We start from the raw sequence: 18,371 nt of genomic DNA, 5'->3' as shown, positions 1-18,371 counted from the left end.
CATTATTTTATAGATGTCATAGAAGCTCAGAGAAAACATCTTAAAAAGGACTACTGAAGAATGTCATTGGTTCAAATGGAAAAGTGAATGCGTGCCATAGAAGCAAGAAGAACAACTACACAAAGAATGAGCATCACAAGTAGGGAGGATATTAAAGAGGGGAACAACGGGAAGTACAGTTAGTCATGTGAGTAGAGTCAGAGTTCAAGGCCTTCGTCACAAACTACTTCAGTAATTTCTCAACTGGTCTCTCTGATCTTGTCCCTCTAAAATCTGCCTTCCATGGGGCTGCCAAAGAAACCCCATCTTGTTACTCATTTGTGTGAAACCTTCAATGGCTCCCACTGCCTACAGAAGAAAAACTAAGCTCCCTGGGGATGGCACAGAGGACCCAGCCGACTTCCCCTGGCTTCTACCCAAGTGATTTTTAGAGTAACTGAAGCACTGGATGCAGGGCTATCAAATTCTCATCAATCCCTGCCTTGCCCGCCCAGCTTTTCCTCTGATCTGCCCAGTGAACACCCACTTGTTTTCTCAGCCTCAGCTGAAGCATCGCTTCTTTCCGTGACTCCCCTGTGCACTTAATCCCAGCCCTCTCTGATTCCAGAGCTGACCATTCCCTCCTTCGTCTTCTCACTGTATCTTGCGTTTCTACTCTGGTACCCATAACTGATTCCACATACATGCCCGTCTCCCTCTACTGCAAGGACTATGTCTAGCACATTATCTGGAAAATAGCAGAAAGTGTTTTACAGGAAATGTTTTACTGCCTATCTTAATTATCACCCTCGGACTCTGGAGTGTGAAATACGGTTCCTTTCAGGTTTCTTTACTTAAACTGAATAGATTCTATGGGCTTAAAAGAACCCAACCAATAATTTAGTTAAAATTCAACCTTCCCTCCCCAATCAAATGGCTAACCAGTGTTTTCCTGAAAGAAGAGAGGGGAGCACACACCAAGACAGGCCATTTCTTTTTCCAACCGTTCAGCTGGAAAGTTCTTCCTCAAGCAGAACCATAAGCTGCTTCTGTTTAAATTCCACCCGTAGCATACCTGGGCTACCAGAGAATAAGATCGCAAGAGAGCACCTGGCACGTAAGGAGAAACTCTGGAAATTTTTTCTAATTAAGAAAAGAATCCTAAACTGGGAGAAATCTTTCTTCAAAATAAGAAAGCAGTGAGAATGTAAAATGGTGCAAAGTTAAACGTAGACTTGTATCTTTGTATATTTTATATTTGCTTACATACAGATTTACATACATTTTATACGTATAAAACGTGACCCAGCAATTCTACTCCTAGGTATATACCGAAAGGAATTCAAAACAGGAACTCGAAGAGATACTTGTACACCAATGTTCACCACCAACAACGGATGAATGTGTGAACAAAATGTGATAGGTACATACGATAGAATGCTAATGAGCCATAAAAAGCCATAAAAAGTTCTAATGCTTGCCAGAACATAAATAAGTCTTGAAAACACGATGTTAAGTGAAATAAGCTAGACCCAAAAGAACCAATACTGTTTGATTCCACTTATGTAAAATACCTAGAATAGATCAGGGTGTCTGGTGGCTCAGTCAGTTAAGCATTCGGTTCTCACTTTCAGCTCAGGTCACAATCAAGTGGGATCAAGTCCCCCGTAGGGCTCTGCCACTGACAGTACAGAGCCTGCTCAGGACTCTCTCTGTCCCTCCCCCAGTGGTGCACGGGCGTGCACTCTCTCAAAATAAATAAATAAACATTAAAAAAAATCCAGAATGTGTAAATCCATAGAACAGCAAACATATTAGAGGCTACCAGGGGCTGGGAAGAGAGAATGGGCAGTAATTCCTTAGTGGGCATAGAGTTCATGTTTGGGATGATGAAAAATGTAAACCACTGGCGATGGCTGTGCAACCCTGTGAATGTCATTAATGCTATTGAATTGTACACTTAAAATGGTTAAAATAACATTTCACGGTCTATATATTTTACCACCATAGAAAAATTGGAAAATAGAAAAAGTAAAAACAAAACAAAAAAAGAACCACAGAGTAAATATTTTAGGTTTTGCAGGCCATATGGTCTGTCACAACTACTCAATGCTGTCATTTGTCACACTAAAAGCAGCTGTGGCAATGAAATGAATGGGTATGGCTGTGTTTCAAGAACTTTAGAGATACTGAAAAAAATTAAAAAGCAAAGCATTTTAAAACTTTATTGAAAAAGTACTCTTTTAGTTAAATGTATACCACAGACAGGGAAGTGTCTACCATTTTGGAAACATCACAATGTTTCTGGATGAGACTCAATGTTTTTGGATGAGGCTTTAATAAAAAAAAATCTAGAAAGGGAGCTCTGCCTACACATTAGGACCATTAAAACATTTTTATGAATGGATCGGAGAGTTAATATGCTAAAATGTCCATACTACCCACAGCCATCTGTATTTTTTTCCCTGCACATTCTATAATTTATTTATTTTTTATAATTTACATCCAAGTTACCACATGGTGCAACAATGATTTCAGGAGTAGATTCCTTAAGCCCCTTACCCATTTAGCCCATCCCCCCTCCCACAACCTATCCAGCAACCCTCTGTTTGTTCTCTACATTTAAGAGTCAGAGCCATCTATAAATTCAATGTAATCCTATCAAAATTCCAGGGTCATTTTTCACAAAAGTAGAAAAAACAATCCTAAAATCTGTATGGAGTCACAAAAGACCCCAAATAGCCAAAGCAATCCTGAGAATGAACAATGCTGGGGCATCACACTTCCTGACTCAACTACATTATAAAGCTACAGTCATTAAAGCACGCGGTGCCTGCATAAAACAGGCACATAGACCAATGAACAGAATCAATAGCCCAGAAATAAAGCCACACATATATAATCAACCAGTTTTTGACAAGGAAGCCAAGAATACTCAATAAATAGAGAAAAGACAGTCTCTTCAATAAATGCTACTGGCAAAATTAGATACTCTCAAAATAATGAAATTCATCCTCTATTTTCTACTACTTACCAAAACTAACTCAAAATGAATTAAAGACTTAACTACTCAGACACGAAACGATAAAACTCCAAGAAGAAAACGTAAGAAAAAAAGGTCCTTGACACTGGTCTTGGCAATGAGTTTTGTCACCAAAAGCACAAGCAACAAAAGCAAAAATGAACAAGTAGGACTATATTCACCTAAACTGCTTCTGGACAGCAAGAGCAACCATCAACAAAATGAAAATGCTATGGAATGGGAGAAAACATCTACAAGTCATATATCTGACCGGGTTAATATCCAAAATAAATGAGGAACTCAGACAGTTCCATAGCAAAAAGCCCAGCAGTGCCTGGCTTGCGTCTCTTGATCTCGGGGTCGAGTTTGAGCCCCACGTTGGGTGTAGAGATAACTTAAATAAATAGAACTTAAAAAATAAAAGAACATCTTTTTTAAAAAATCCAATAAAAAGAATTTGTAGAGTGGGAATGCAAACTGGTGCAGCCACTCTGGAAAACAGTATGGAGGTTCCTCAAAAAGTTAAAAATAGAACTACCCTAAGACCCAGCAATTACACTACTAGGTATTTATCCAAGGGATACAGGTGTGCTGTTTTGAAGGGACACATGCACCCCAACGCTTATAGCAGCACTATCAACAATAGCCAAAGTATGGAAAGAGCCCAAATGTCCATCGATGGATGAATGGATAAAAAAGATGTGGTATATACCTAAATGGAGTATTACTTGACAATCAAAAAGAATGAAATCTTGCCATCTGCAACTACGTGGATGGAAGTGGAGGGTATTATGCTAAGTAAAATTAGTCAGAGAAAGACAAAAATCATATGACTTCACTCATATGTGGACTTTAAGAGACAAAACAGATGAATGTAAGGGAAGGGGACAAAAATAATATAAAAACAGGGAGCGGGACAAAACAGAAGAGACTCATAAATATGGAGAACAAACTGAGGGTTACAGGAGGGGTTGTGGGAGGGGGATGGGCTAAATGGGCAAGGGGCACTAAGGCAGCTACTCCTGAAATCATTGTTGCACTATATGCTAATTTGGATATAAATTTAAAAACAAAAAAGAATGAGCAGAGAACTTGAACGGACATTTCTCCAAAGACATATTATTGGCCAACAAGCACATAAAAAGGTTATTTGACATCACTAGCCATTAGGGAAATGCAAATCGAAACCAGAATGAGATATCATCTCACATCTATCAGAATGGCTATTATCAAAACAGGAGATACCAAATGCTGGCTAAGATGTGGAGAAAATGGAACCCTCACACACAGTTGGTGAGAATATAAATTAATACAGCCACTACAGAAAACAGTGTGCAGGCTTCTCAGAACACTAAAAGTAGAACTACATATCATTCAGCAATCCCACTTCTGGGTACATATCCAAAGGAAATGAAATCACTATCTTAAAGAGATATCTGTACTTCCATATTCATTGCAACATTATTCACAATACCCAAGACATGAAAACAACCTAAGTGCCCATCTAATAGATGAACACATAAAGAAAATGTCGTATGTATCTACACACACATATACACAATGGAATATTACTTGATAACAAAAAAGGAAATCCTGTCATTTTGGGTAATGTGGATGGACCCTGAGGTCATTATGCTAAGTGAAGTCAGTCAGAGAAAGACAAATATTGTATGATCTCACCATCTACATGTGGAATCTAAAAACACTGCACTCACAGAAACAGAGAGTGGAATGGTGGTCGAGGGGGTGAAGGAAATGAGAGATGTAGGTCAAAGGGTAGAAACTTGGCGTTGTAAGATGAGTAAGTTCCAGGGATCTAATGTAGAGTATGGTAACTATAATTAATAACACTGGATTGTATACTTGAAAGTTGCTATGGGAGTAGAACTTTAATGTTCTCACCACAGCAACAACAAGGTGGCAATGTGAGGGGAAGGATGCGTTAACTAACCTTACGCTGTAAACATTTCCCAATATACACGTGTACCGAATTATCACACCGTATGCCTTAGACTCACCCAATGTTATAGGTCGATTATACCTTAATAAAGCTGGGGGGGGGGGAACCACTTTGACATATTCAAATTCCCAATTTGTTTTAGCCGCTTCCTTTTTCTAAGAGCATGAATTCCTAGAGAACCCAAATGAATTAAGCAAAGAGGTTAGAATTTGGTCCAACGTCATAATAAGGCATAAGTGCCATCTCTTAAGGACTGGTCCTAGCAGCCGGAGATAAACAAAGACAAGGTATTTTGCCTCAGAGAACAAGGCAGGCAGCAGGAAATGGAGGAATAAATGGTTTTCACAGTACTACTTCCTTTCAGGCTCTTGTATTTATCCTCTTGCCCTTTTTCCATGCCTTTTACATCATTACCTACCTCATCACTGAGAAGATTTTTTTAAGAATGAGCACTGTCAGGGGCGCCTGGGTGGCGCAGTCGGTTAAGCGTCCGACTTCAGCCAGGTCACGATCTCGCGGTCCGTGAGTTCGAGCCCCGCGTCAGGCTATGGTCTGATGGCTCAGAGCCTAGAGCCTGTTTCCGATTCTGTGTCTCCCTCTCTCTCTGCCCCTCCCCCGTTCATGCTCTGTCTCTCTCTGTCCCAAAAATAAATAAACGTTTAAAAAAAAAAAAAAATTTATATAAAAAAAAAAAAAAAAGAATGAGCACTGTCAATGTCAATTCACAAAGCCTGCATTCTCTCACCTTTAAGTAATTCATGACACCCATGTTTTTCATTCTGTCAGCAAAGGTATTGAAAGTCTCCATGTTGCTTTTGGGATGATAAAATAGAATTTCACTTCCGAGCTTCCAAATAATCTGTCAAAACAGAAATTACTAATAAAAATGTAAAATCCTTCCCTTAACCAATTTCTGCCTAAGGACCCTATCTTTTTTTCTGCTTAGAACCTATAATTCGTTTTCCTAGATACCACTACTATCAACATTTTACTATACTTCATTTCACCCAGTAAAACTAATTATATCTCATGCGATAAAGTTTTTCCATCCATTAAATAAAAATACCAGATGGCTGTAATAGTGCCATTTTAAAGTTAGTAGTCTAAAGAAGGTGCGCAGCTCAGATCCATATTGAAAACAGAATTTCTAATTGGCATAGGGGCAAGAACGTTAAAGTCAGAAAACTTAGTTTCTGTTAACCCTGGCCTTTTCACAATTCTTGGTCTCATCTGCAATACGAGGGCAATGAACTAGATGTTTCCTGAGATCTATAAAGCTCTACAACTACTGACTACATTTAATCTATATTTAGAACTCCAACTTAAAATTTTTCATCAGCTACAGTCAAATTTTAATGAAGTATTATTTTCTCCCCAGAGCACCAAAAACTTTGGTAACAGAACCTGGAGCGCTTCTTGGAGTAAATCTCTATTTCTCTTACCCAATTAAAATATTTCATTACTGATTAAAAAAAAATTTTTTTTAATATTTGTTTTTGAGAGAGAAAGAGAGAAAGAAAGAGAGAGAGAGAGAGAGAGAGAGAAAGTGTATGGAGGAAGTAGGGGCAGAGAGAGACAGAGACACAGAATCCAAAGCAGGCTCCAGGCTCTGAGCTGTCAGCACAGAGCCTGATGCGGGGCTTGAACTCACCAACCATGAGATCATGACCTGAGCCGAAGCCAGATGGTTAACCAACTGAGCCACCCAGGCACCCCTATTTCATTACTGATCTTAAAATAAATTTAAGAGAATTTTAAATCAGTTCTGTGAATATACATATTGGTTGTTTGGTATAATCCTAATACTCACCTTTCCAACTCAGAAAGAGAAATTAAGATTTCCTTTGTAGAAAAACCAAATTGTATTTTGGAGCTTATAGAAAATTTGTAGACTGTAACAGTTGTTCTTAGACCTAGTTGTGTATAAGAATTACCTGGGACACCTTTTAAAAATAAATATTCTAGGGATTCAGAGTCTGATCAGTATAGGGTAGAGCACAGGAATCTGTATTCTCAACAAAAGCCCTAGATAATTCAAAAAGAAGCAGGCGAGTGTCTGGAAACCACTGATTCAAATCCTTCATCTTATAATACAAATTCTTGACAAAAAGAACCTATAACTTGTCCAATGTTTTATAGATGAACATAGCTTTGTCCATAAACTAAATTTTCAACCAATAGGTTTTTTTCTCTCAGATTTTTTTGGGCTTTATTAAATATCTACCCGATGCGATGGTTACTATATTAGTAAGAGCTATTTGAGAGCTTCATATGAAGTTATTTATGGATAAACTATATTTTACTGAACAAATTTAAAAGTATATGCCAGGGGCGCCTGGGTGGCGCAGTCGGTTAAGCGTCCGACTTCAGCCAGGTCACGATCTCGCGGTCCGTGAGTTCGAGCCCCGCGTCAGGCTCTGGGCTGATGGCTCAGAGCCTGGAGCCTGTTTCCGATTCTATGTCTCCCTCTCTCTCTGCCCCTCCCCCATTCATGCTCTGTCTCTCTCTGTCCCAAAAATAAATAAACGTTGAAAAAAATTTTTAAAAAAAAAAAAAAAAAAAAAAAAAAGTATATGCCAGGCCTTGTTCTAGATCCCTCTGCTCAGGAAATTTACATTCTATTGTAGAGAGACAGACAATAACCCAGAAACAGAATTAAATCGGCAAGTATGGTGGGAGAAGAATGGAGCACATTAAGGGGGTCAGGAGTGACAGCTGGAAAGTGGAGGGGGTGGTATGGAGTTGCATTTTAAACAGTCACGGTAGGACTCACTGAAAATGAGACTTGACAGCTATAGTGATATCTGAAGAAGGACCTTTTCAAGTAAAAGGAATAGGTACAGCAAAGGCAATCAGGCAAAAGTGCACATGGTCTGTTCAAGCAAGAACCAGGAGATTAGGGAGGCTGGAAGAAGAAAAAAAAACAGTATTTGAGTAATAGGAAATGAGATCAGAAAGGTCAAGGGGGAAAGGGAATGAGCAGATCATACAGAACTTGCAGGCAATCATTAGGACTTTGGCTTTTACTGAGTGAAACGGGAAGCCATTACAGAGTTTAGTAGAGAAGTGACATGATCGATCCTGTGTTTTAAAAGGATCATGCTGCAAGGGCGCCCGGGGGCCTCAGTCGGTTAAGCGTCTGACTTTAGCTCAGGTCATGATCTTGCAGTTCGTGGATTCGAGCCCCGCGTCGGGCTCTGTGCTGACAGCTCAGAGCCTGGAGCCTGCTTCAGATTCTGTGTCTCTGTCACTCTCTGCCCCTCTCCCTCCCACTCACTCCCTCTCTCTCTCTCTCTCTCAAAAATAAACATTAAAAAAAAAAATTAAAAAGATCATGCTGCATCATTAGTCACTAGGGAAATACAAATCAAAACCACAACAGGCTACCACCTCACAACCACTAACGCAGCTACAATCAGAAAGACAAGGGGCGCCTGGGTGGCGCAGTCGGTTAAGCGTCCGACTTCAGCCAGGTCACGATCTCGCGGTCCGTGAGTTCAAGCCCCGCGTCAGGCTCTGGGCTGATGGCTCGGAGCCTGGAGCCTGTTTCCGATTCTGTGTCTCCCTCTCTCTCTGCCCCTCCCCCGTTCATGCTCTGTCTCTCTCTGTCCCAAAAATAAATAAATGTTGAAAAAAAAAAATTTAAAAAAAAAAAAAAAGAAAGACAATAACAAAACCTGGCAAGGATGCAGAGAAATTGGAACCTCATAGATTACTGGTGGTGATGTAAAATGGTGCAGGTACTTTGGAAAACAGTCTGGTAGTTCCTCAAGAGGCCAAACACAGTTACTGTATGACCCAGCACTCCGTTCCTTGGTACATACCCAAGAGAGATTTCCACAAACATCCCTAACAAAAACGTGAATGTTCATAGCAGCATTACTCATAATAACTAAAAAGTGCAAATAACGCCCAGGTCTAACAACAGACGAAGGGACACACAGAACAGGATGGAATGTCACCTTCTAATACAAAGGAAAGAAGTACTAATAAAAACTGCAACAAGAATAAATGTGAAAACACATTCAGTGAAAGAAGTCATGCACAAAGACCTTATATTATAAAATCCACTTCTCTGAAATGTCCGGAAACGGAAAGTAGATTAGTGGTTGCCAGCGGCTGGAGAGTGGGGGAAGGAGGGACAGGGCAGAGAGTGACTGTGAGTGTATTCTTTTTTTGGGGGGCGGGGGGGAGGAAAACGTTCAAAATTTAGATTGTGGTAATGGCTGCATATCTCTGCAAATATATGGAAAAACATTGAATTGTACCATTTAAATGTGGGAACTGTATGGTGGTTTATTTATAAGACTATTTTTTAAAAAGGATAACCCTGGTCGCTCGCTATGCTGAAAAGAGACAAGGGGGTGCTGGAGGGCAAGCAGTCATCTACGGGAGATGACAGTGGTTTGGGTTGACGTGCAGTCACACAGCTGGCGAGAAGTATTCAGACCGAATTCTGAAGGAGAGCCGATAGGATATGGGGTATGAAAGAAAGGGAACTTCAGAGTCGGGCCCCAACGATTAGATACTTAAAAAACCATCATCTGAGATGAGGAAAATTAGGTTTGATGGTGAAGATCAGAAGGTCCACTTTAGGTACGCTGGTGTGATACGACTGTTAGACACCCGAGCGCTGATGCGGAACAGACAGCCGGACAGAGGAACGTGGGCTTGGAGAGATGTCAGGGCCGCAGATACACAACTGGGAATCATCCGGCATACAGACCAGATTTAAGGCCATCTAAGAAGAGGACTAAGGACTGAGTTCTGGGGAACTCCCAAGTCAAAAGGCCAGGGAGCAGACGAGCAATCACAGGAGGCTGAGGAAGGCCAGTGAGGCAAGAGAGAAAAGTGAGAAACAGTGTCCTGGAAGCCAGATGAAGAAAGCTTATCACAACACAGGAGGCAGCGATCTACTGTCTTCAATACTGCTGACAGGTCAAGTTACTCGAGCGCTGAGAACTGGGCACCAGATTTAGCAACCTGGAGATCACTGCTGACCCTGACAAAGCAACTTGGTAGAAACAGTGATGCTGGTGGGCAGAGGGGCCTAACTGGAGAAGGTTTGGAGAGAACAAGTATGCACAACCTTTCAAGAAGTTTGGCTGAAAGCGGAAGTGGAAAAATGGCACACATCTGTGGAGAAAATAGGCATCAAGAGATGATTTTAAGACGCAAGAAACAACACGTTGGTATGATGATAGGAAACATCCTATGGAGAGGGAAAAATAACAACACATGGAAAGGAGGGAGAATTACTAGAAGGAAGGAAGGAATAGTGGGGAATCTGAGAATTCAGAGTTCAAAATATTTTTAGTTTCCTTTAAAATCCTAATAAGTAGCCCTTCCTGGGTGGCTCAGTAGGTTAAGCGTCCGACTTCGGCTCGGGTCATGATCTCACGGTTCGTGAGTTTGACCCCCGAGTTGGGCTTTGCACTAACAGTACGGAGCCTGCTTGGGATTCTCTCTCTGCTCCTCCCCAACTCTCTCTCTCTCCTCTCAAAATACATAAATAAACTTAAGAGATAAAATAAAATCCTAACAAGTAAAAAGATGTGCAAGAAAAAACGTCCCAGTATAAATTCTCCACCCAAAACCACTTTCAGTAGCTTTTAGAAAAATCAATTTGCGATCCTTGCAAAAGCTATTCTGGGTGGCGCTCGAGGGGCAGAAACGCTCTCGGGTAGCTGTAATCTCCTCCCACAGGCTCACACTTCACTTACCTCGGGTGCAGCCTGCCTCTTGTGGCTGTCGGAATCTTCCAGGATCTGGAAGTAACTGTGCATGTACCCTGCAGCTTGTGGCCACTGGTGCTTCAGCAAAGCTTCTTGGATACGATTCAAACAAGCACTGGTTGTCTGAGCAAAATCCTTCTCCTTTTTTCCTCCAGTTTCTACAGATTAAAAAGAAGTCTTTACCCACAGGGATCCCAATTCAAGTTTTAAAAAAGTCCTTTCTGATAAGCAGAAATTTTAACAAGCAGAACAGTAATTATTACTCAACCCAGCCCGGCCCTAATATTAAAGCTAGCTTCCCTTGAAACAAACTCTCGCACGCTATTTTTACTAGTCTCAGCAAATGGAAAAGAAAAGCCTGACTTGATGTTCATGGGCTACCGGGGTACCAGAGCTTCCAGATCAGATCCAATCATCCTTTCATTTTGCACCAATCTGGGCCCCAAAAGCAAGTCCCAAGTATTTAGAATGGGTAAAAATCATTAGGGTTATCCTAGACAAGCATGTCCTGTATTAACTACCAGTATTCTGAAAACTCTAAGAGGTGGGCTTTCATTATTCAAGGACCGAGTTCCAGTAACTCAATGACATTAAACACCAATGAGATTTAACAGCTGAAGACATTAGCGTCTATATCTCTAAAGGATCGAGAATCCTCACCTTAAGAACATCTGGGCTTAGTTACAACTGTGTTTTAATGTTTATCTTGGAGAGAGAGAGAGGGAGAGAGAGGGAGAGAGCGAGCGAGCTAGCACATGCACGTGTGAGTGGGGCAGAGGCAGACAGAGAGAGACACAGAATCCCAAGCAGGCTCCAGGCTCCAAGAAGCTGTCAGCATAGAACCCAATGCGACGCTCAAACCCACACACCGTGAGATCACGACCTGAGCTGAAGTCAGAGCTTAATCGACTGAGCCACCCAGGCACCCCACAACCCCATTTTAGGAGTAACAGGTGCCATATTGACACCTCCTCTTTCCTTCCCACACCACCATAGGACCCCGCTAGGTCAGTGGTCCTCCCGCGGGGTACCCTGACCCCTGGGAATACAGAGAGACTTACAGGTACTGGGCAAAGACAGTTTCAGAGCAATTGACTTGCAGATCTTCAACTTCCTCACATACTCACTCGTGCCTAAAATTAATCTCCTAGAGAACCATGCTACAGTCAAGGCTTCACAATCAAAATCAATATATATTACCTGAAGGTGAAAATGTAGGTGTAACTATTGGGACAGTGACTGACTCTAACAAACCCTTTGGCAAGTCAGGTGATTTCCAAGTCTTTGCTTATCAAAAGCGTGGAAGGACTTAAGAATTCTTTATAACAGATCACTACGCAATTTTGTCATGAGTAATTCAAGAATTCAAAGACCTGATACATTGCTACAATTACACTCTATCCAATGCCATCTACTTACTCATGTAACTAAGGTTCCTCAGAATTACGTCAATGAAAACAAAATAGAACTGAAGCTAAATTTTTTCTCATTCCAGAAATACATGCTACTCTTTCACGGATATATCAAATCATTGGAAAAAAGTGATAACCTTATTTATTTTATTGAAATAAAGAAGTCATGGGGCACCTGGGTGGCTCAGTCGGTTGAGCGACCGACTTCAGCTCAGGTCATGATCTCACGGTTTGTGAGTTCGAGCCCTGTGTCGGGCTCTGTGCTGACAGCTCAGAGCCTGGAGCCTGCTTCGGACTCTGTGTCTTCCTCTCTCTCTGCCCCTCCCCAACTCATGCTCTGTCTCTCTCTCTCTTTCTCTCTGTGAAAAATAAACATTTAAAAAAAAAAAAGAAATAAAGAAGTCATAAAAATTTACTTTTAATTAAATTTTAACACAACTTTTTAAGTTTTTTTTTTAATGTTTATTTAGTTTTGAGAGAGACAGAGACAGCACATGAGCAGGGGAGGAGCAGAGAGAAAGGAAGACACAGAATCTGAAGCAGGCTCCAGGCTCTGAGCTGTCAGCACAGAACCCAATGCGGGGCTCGAACCCACGAACCGTGAGATCATGACCTGAGCCGAAATAGGACGCTTAACCAACTGAGCCATCCAGGTGCCCCTAAATTTTAACACAACTTTTAATACTTATGTTGTTAGCATCAGTTTTGTAAAACCATAAATTATGATGTCTCAGACAAAATCTTAGTACCTAAAGTCCTATAGGATATTAACAAAAAATAATTAAATGTAGATACACAGTTTTATTGTAAAAACAAAAGTATGAAAGGAAAACAAACAGTATAAAATCTTCATCAATTAAAATCTTTTTCAGGGTGCCAGGGTGGCTCAGTTGGTGGAGTGTCTGACTTTGGCTCAGGCCATGATCTCACAGTTCCGGAGTTCAAACCCCACGTCAGGCTTGCTGCTGTCAGTGCACAGCTCAGAGGGGATCCTCTGTCCCCCTCTCTCTGCCCCTCCCTAGCTTGTGCTTTCTCAAAAATAAACATTAAAAAAATTTTTTTTTCATAAATATTTTTAAATGGATGGTGAAAGGCATCACATTCCTATGCTGCTTAGATTCCACTGGATATATTTGTAAAAGTAGTAAACTTAATTTCATTTAAAAATGCCAAAATATGTTGGAAATTAGATCTTTTGCAACTATTCAGCTTACAATAAACACACTTTTTAGATGACACTTTAAAACCATGCAAGGCAGTACATAATTGAAAAGAAAAAAAAAGGGTACTCAAACAAAACAGGTTTCAACACAATGGCTCTACACTAGGGTTTCTCAAACTTTTTAAAAATACTTACAAATCTCGTGGAGATCCTACTGCTTGCTATTCAGTGTGGTCCTGGAAACAAAAGCCTTAGCATCACCAGGGAACTTAACAGAATGCCCCACCCAGCTCTCTGAATAAGAAGCTGCATTTGGCAAGATCCAAGCAGCAGCTGGTCCGGGAAACTGACAAAACACCTCTTCACTAAAACCTCATTTATTTACCTAAAGGAGGACTGACCTCAGGCCAACCCCTCAAGTTTTCACTACTCAGCCTGGAAGTCGGGACTTTAGACTACTGTCCTTAAATTCTTGGAAAATTCCCCTTCTGTCTTGCAATTCAGCCTAGTTACCTCAGGAATACCTCTCATTTCATTCTTTTACGAGCAAAAGATCATCCTATTTGTTGCTGATACACTTTCAAAAATAACTGCCTAGGAAAAGAAATTTTGACATGAAATGAGCTACAATAGAGAACCAGCACCATCAGCCTATCTCTACTGCCCTTGAAAGAATCTGGAAACTTGTCGGTCAACAAATATTTTTTGAGCACTATTTTGTGCCAAGTACTACTCTAGGTACTCGACACAGTTTTTTTGTTTGTTTTCTAAAATTTTATTTTTAAGTAATCTCTACACCCAGCGTGGGGCTCGAACCTACAACCCTGAGAGCAAGAGTTGCACACTTCACCAACAGCCAGCCAGGTGTTGTGTAATGTATAGTTTTAATTCAGATTGGCCTCTGCCTTCAAAGTTTTTATTCTAAAGGGCATACCCTTCAGAACGCCAATAGATATTTACTAGAATAAAAAAATTAATAATTGTTGGGCAATTTCGTTTTCCTAGTATGGTCATTTATCACTACAATGTCAATATTACCTGAAACTATTGTTCACTGCAGGCATAAAGTATTTTGGGTTTAACAGGCTATTCATAACTTCTAAAACATTTCTAAGCATGTAAATTCTGGTGTTAAACCTGTCTGCTTTCAGACTGACTCCAGTTCTCTATAGAACCCTGATGACAAAAACTTGCCCAAGTATATCTTAACCAGCAGGAACTTGAGATTACTAGTTCCCTATCAGGCGGGGAAGTAGCATTCACTCTTAAGTACCAACCATTCAAAGCTAGCTTAAACCATGTAAGGTCATTAGCAAAATTAAAATGAGAAGAGAGGAAAGAAACTATTATTTTTTCCAACATTCACTATGTATGAGGCTCTGCACTAAGCACTTTACATATAATACCTCATTAATAAAATTATATTTCGGTTATCAAAAGTATAAGCTTTGAGATCAGATAGACCTGGTTTAACTCCTGATACCAACATCTAGAGTTTAACTTCTTCAAGATTCATTTCCCTCAACTCTAAAACGCCCAGCAAATGGATTTACTGAGGATTAATCTACTGAGATAACTAAATGAGATAATATTAAAACTAAAAGATAAAGAAACGGGAGCAAATTCTAGGAGCCAAAGAATCTCAGTCAAGGGGAAAGATGGCTAGTCTATGAGAGATGTTTTGAGGGTACTAAGTGCCAGTTCTGATATATTCCCAGAAGTACACCATCCAACAGGTCAATAATACACACATAACTGCTTCTTTTATATATTCTTACAGGGAATATACTCCACAGAAACATTTGCTTATATTTATAGAGAGAAAAGTTCTTTTTTTGGAACCTATTATAGATCAATTATATTAGGAATAATTTCAATGCAAAACAACAGAAATTTCTTAAAAACACTTCCTACATATGTACTCCTCACTGCCAGTGACCATATATTATTCATCTATGTATCCCAATATTTAGCCAATGCCAGGCTTATAAGTGACTAATAAGCATTACTGGGGGGGAAAAAAGGAATCTACCATAATACAGATTATCTGTTATGTTATTAGTTCAAAGGAGAAGTAGGAAAGGGATCTCTGTTTTATTTTTTTTTTTAATTTTTTTTTTCAATGTTTTTTTATTTATTTTTGGGACAGAGAGAGACAGAGCATGAACGGGGGAGGGGCAGAGACAGAGGGAGACACAGAATCGGAAACAGGCTCCAGGCTCTGAGCCATCAGCCCAGAGCCCGACGCGGGGCTCGAACCCACGGACCGCGAGATCGTGACCTGGCTGAAGTCGGACGCTTAACCGACTGCGCCACCCAGGCGCCCCGGGATCTCTGTTTTAAATGATCATTTTGCTTACGGCCTCAAAACCCGAATAGAGGCACATCTTGCAACTGAACTTACTTATTAATTTTGTGTCCATACTGAATCTTACCATCTCCTTGCATTAAAGTTAAAATGGCTAGATGTTATTTTACTTACCCACAGTGTCTATATGCTTTTGGAGCCAAGGAAAATACATTCCTGTACCAGACAATACACATGATTCCTCCTGGTCATCCTCTGTCTTGGACCTTATCAATTCTTCACTGAAATCACTCATACCTGTTCCAAACTGAGAATATCAGTTACCATCTGTACATCTCATTTCCCGGCCTTCTTAGTTATATAAAAAAAACTGCTACCTTTTTATCTAATAGATAATATTTGATCAGCAAAATTCATTCTACCAGGTAGCTCCTGCGTTTTATTTATTAACTTATTTATTTTTTGAGCAGGCTCTAAACCCAATGTGGGGCTTGAATTCACGACCCTGAGGTCAAGGCCTTAGCTGAAATCAAAGAGTTGGACACTCAACCGACTGAGCCACCCTGGCACCCCCCAGGTAGCTCCTATAAAGTAAGAAATAAATTTAATTATGTCAACAACAGCCCAAATAAATGATCCATTCAAAAAAAATTTTTTAATCTTTACTACTATATTACAAGAACATACAAAGATAGATAAGATACTGCTCCTAATTTCAAAAAAAAAAAAAAAAAACCCACAAAAACAAAAAACACCCAACTCAAGTCTAGAGGAAGATATAGCAAAATGACACATAATAATAAAACGATGCAAGTACATAACAGTATTAGTAATTACCATATATTGATCCTTCTCTATATACCAAGCATATAAACTATCTCCCTTAATCCTTATAAAAATCCTGAGAGGACTATTATTTTATTTCATTTTCATGTTGGAAAAAAAACTGAGGGGCGTAATGAAATTATATAAACTGACCCAACATCATAAAAAGGTGAGGACAATATTCCAGAACTAGAGCATCAAACTACTTGGCACAGAGTCTTGGGTCTGCGTGGAGGACGGGGTCAGAAGACTGAACTGATGGAGGGAAACGAATCTAGAAAGACGGCCATATGCCAAGCGAAGAATGGACTTAATCCTCAAGATGCTCAGGGCTCCTGTCCCTCATTCCCCACATCCAATCGATTCTTTGGTCCAGCTGATACTAACGGCTGGAATTTCTCCAATTTTCCCTCTTGTCCGCAATCCTACACCACTACCCCAGTTCAGGACAGGACATCTTCAGACTGTGTCTTGATCACTGAATTAGCTTTCCAACTAGTTACCCCACCTCAAATCCTGCTACTCCAACATTACAGCCAGAGTACATCTTTTAAAATAAAATTCTGTGGTTTAGGCGCCTGGGACTGACATAACATCGAAATTTGCATCCGACGCACACGTACTTTAACGAGCCCTTACAGAAGCAGCTCTCCCAATTTCTCCAAATTCTAAAAAACTAAGTTGTTGCCATGCAGTTGCCACGGTACCCACAGCTTCTCCGCCCCTTTCGCCTTGTGCTCAGAAATAAAGGTTTCAGAACATCAGGAGAAAGTAGCAGCAGAACATGGGTTAGTCCTAGCACAGCCCTTCAGGTTCTACTTTGAATGCTTGCCATGATTGATGGACAAAAGACGGGACACTTACCCGCCTGAAGCCGACTCTTCCCCGCAGCACTAAACGCAGCCGGCTGCTACTCGTGAACTGCACGAGCGAACCCCCCACCGGAAGCGGAGCTAGCGCCTGCTTCGTGTGAGCATGCGCAAACTCCGCCGCGCGCTCAGATGGCACGCAGACGCGGCTCCGCCCCTAACTCCTCCTTCTGTGGCGGAGGCGTCTCCCTCCGCCGCTCAACCCCGGAAGTGTCCGCGCGCAGCTGTCCTCCCACCGAGTTGGCTTTTCGTTTGTGTCTTACTCTGTTCCAGTTGGAAAATGGGAGACTTTAAGTGCAACTGGAGAGTGGGACGAGGGGATGGTGGCTGGTTGAGGTGAGCAATAGAAAAAGCAGAATGCAACATTACCAGAGTAATTCACTGTACTATAATCTTTAAATTAATTGAATTTTTTCTTGGCCCAAGGGCGCACTGCGCAAACCTCAGAGGCGTGGTTAGTGGTCCTGGCCAAGATAAATGTGCATAACCTCTCAATTGCTCCCTTGACATCTTTTTTTCTCTTCTTTTAAAGTTTTATCTTTGAATTTAAGTCATTTGGCACCCTCCCCCAAATTTGAGCAAAGAATATCTTTTTCCCTCTCGGCTGAGAGGACTCTGGGGACCCATCTGGGGGCCACTTTTCATGAGGAGCATTGACAAACTTACACGAAAGAGGGACAAAAAGTAAGATGATTAAATGTAAATGAGGGAAAGTTGAGGAGTTCTGGGTAAGATGACCCTGGAGAGGCAGAGACCCATGGGAACACAGTATGTATCTCCACAACTGGGAAGGTTGGTCTGTGAAAGAAGGTCAGACCATTTTTTCAAAGCTTCAGAGAACAGAACTAGGACTACGGAGGAAAAGTTACAAGGAGTTAGCTTTAAAGTCATTACATCCATTTTGTTCATACTTAAGACTGCACACATAATGGCATAGGAATCTGAGTTTTCTGTACCCTGAAAGCAAACCATCTGAGCAGAATCAATGTTGTAGAATTGATGAAAGGGTGTAGTAAGGGTTTCTATAGGAATTCCTTAAAATGGCAGAAATACTTGATTCTGAATTTTCCTCATAAGCACCGTGCAGTAGCTATGATTT

General features: G+C 40.8%; 1 protein-coding gene across 2 annotated transcripts in view; it reads right to left on the bottom strand.

The window, feature by feature from the left end:
• The window catches only part of TAF1A (TATA-box binding protein associated factor, RNA polymerase I subunit A), a 39,071-nt gene extending 21,744 nt beyond the window's left edge, over positions 1-17,327 (bottom strand). For both annotated transcript variants that reach the window (XM_047076543.1, XM_047076542.1), the window contains exons 1-4: positions 17,268-17,327; positions 15,753-15,885; positions 10,685-10,854; positions 5,707-5,820 (exon numbers count right to left, since the gene is read on the bottom strand). In XM_047076543.1, coding sequence (XP_046932499.1) covers positions 5,707-5,820; positions 10,685-10,854; positions 15,753-15,873 — 405 coding nt within the window. In that variant the 5' untranslated portion in view covers positions 15,874-15,885; positions 17,268-17,327. The remainder of the gene's footprint in view (positions 1-5,706; positions 5,821-10,684; positions 10,855-15,752; positions 15,886-17,267) is intronic.
• Between the last annotated feature and the right edge of the window lie 1,044 nt (positions 17,328-18,371).

Source organism: Lynx rufus, unplaced genomic scaffold (assembly GCF_022079265.1).
Source record: "Lynx rufus isolate CCGP_SWC_20201006 ecotype Redwood Valley unplaced genomic scaffold, mLynRuf1.p SCAF_15, whole genome shotgun sequence".
NCBI lineage: Eukaryota > Metazoa > Chordata > Mammalia > Carnivora > Felidae > Lynx > Lynx rufus.
Note: the sequence above shows the minus strand (reverse complement) of the source record. Positions and strands in the feature narration are given on the sequence as shown.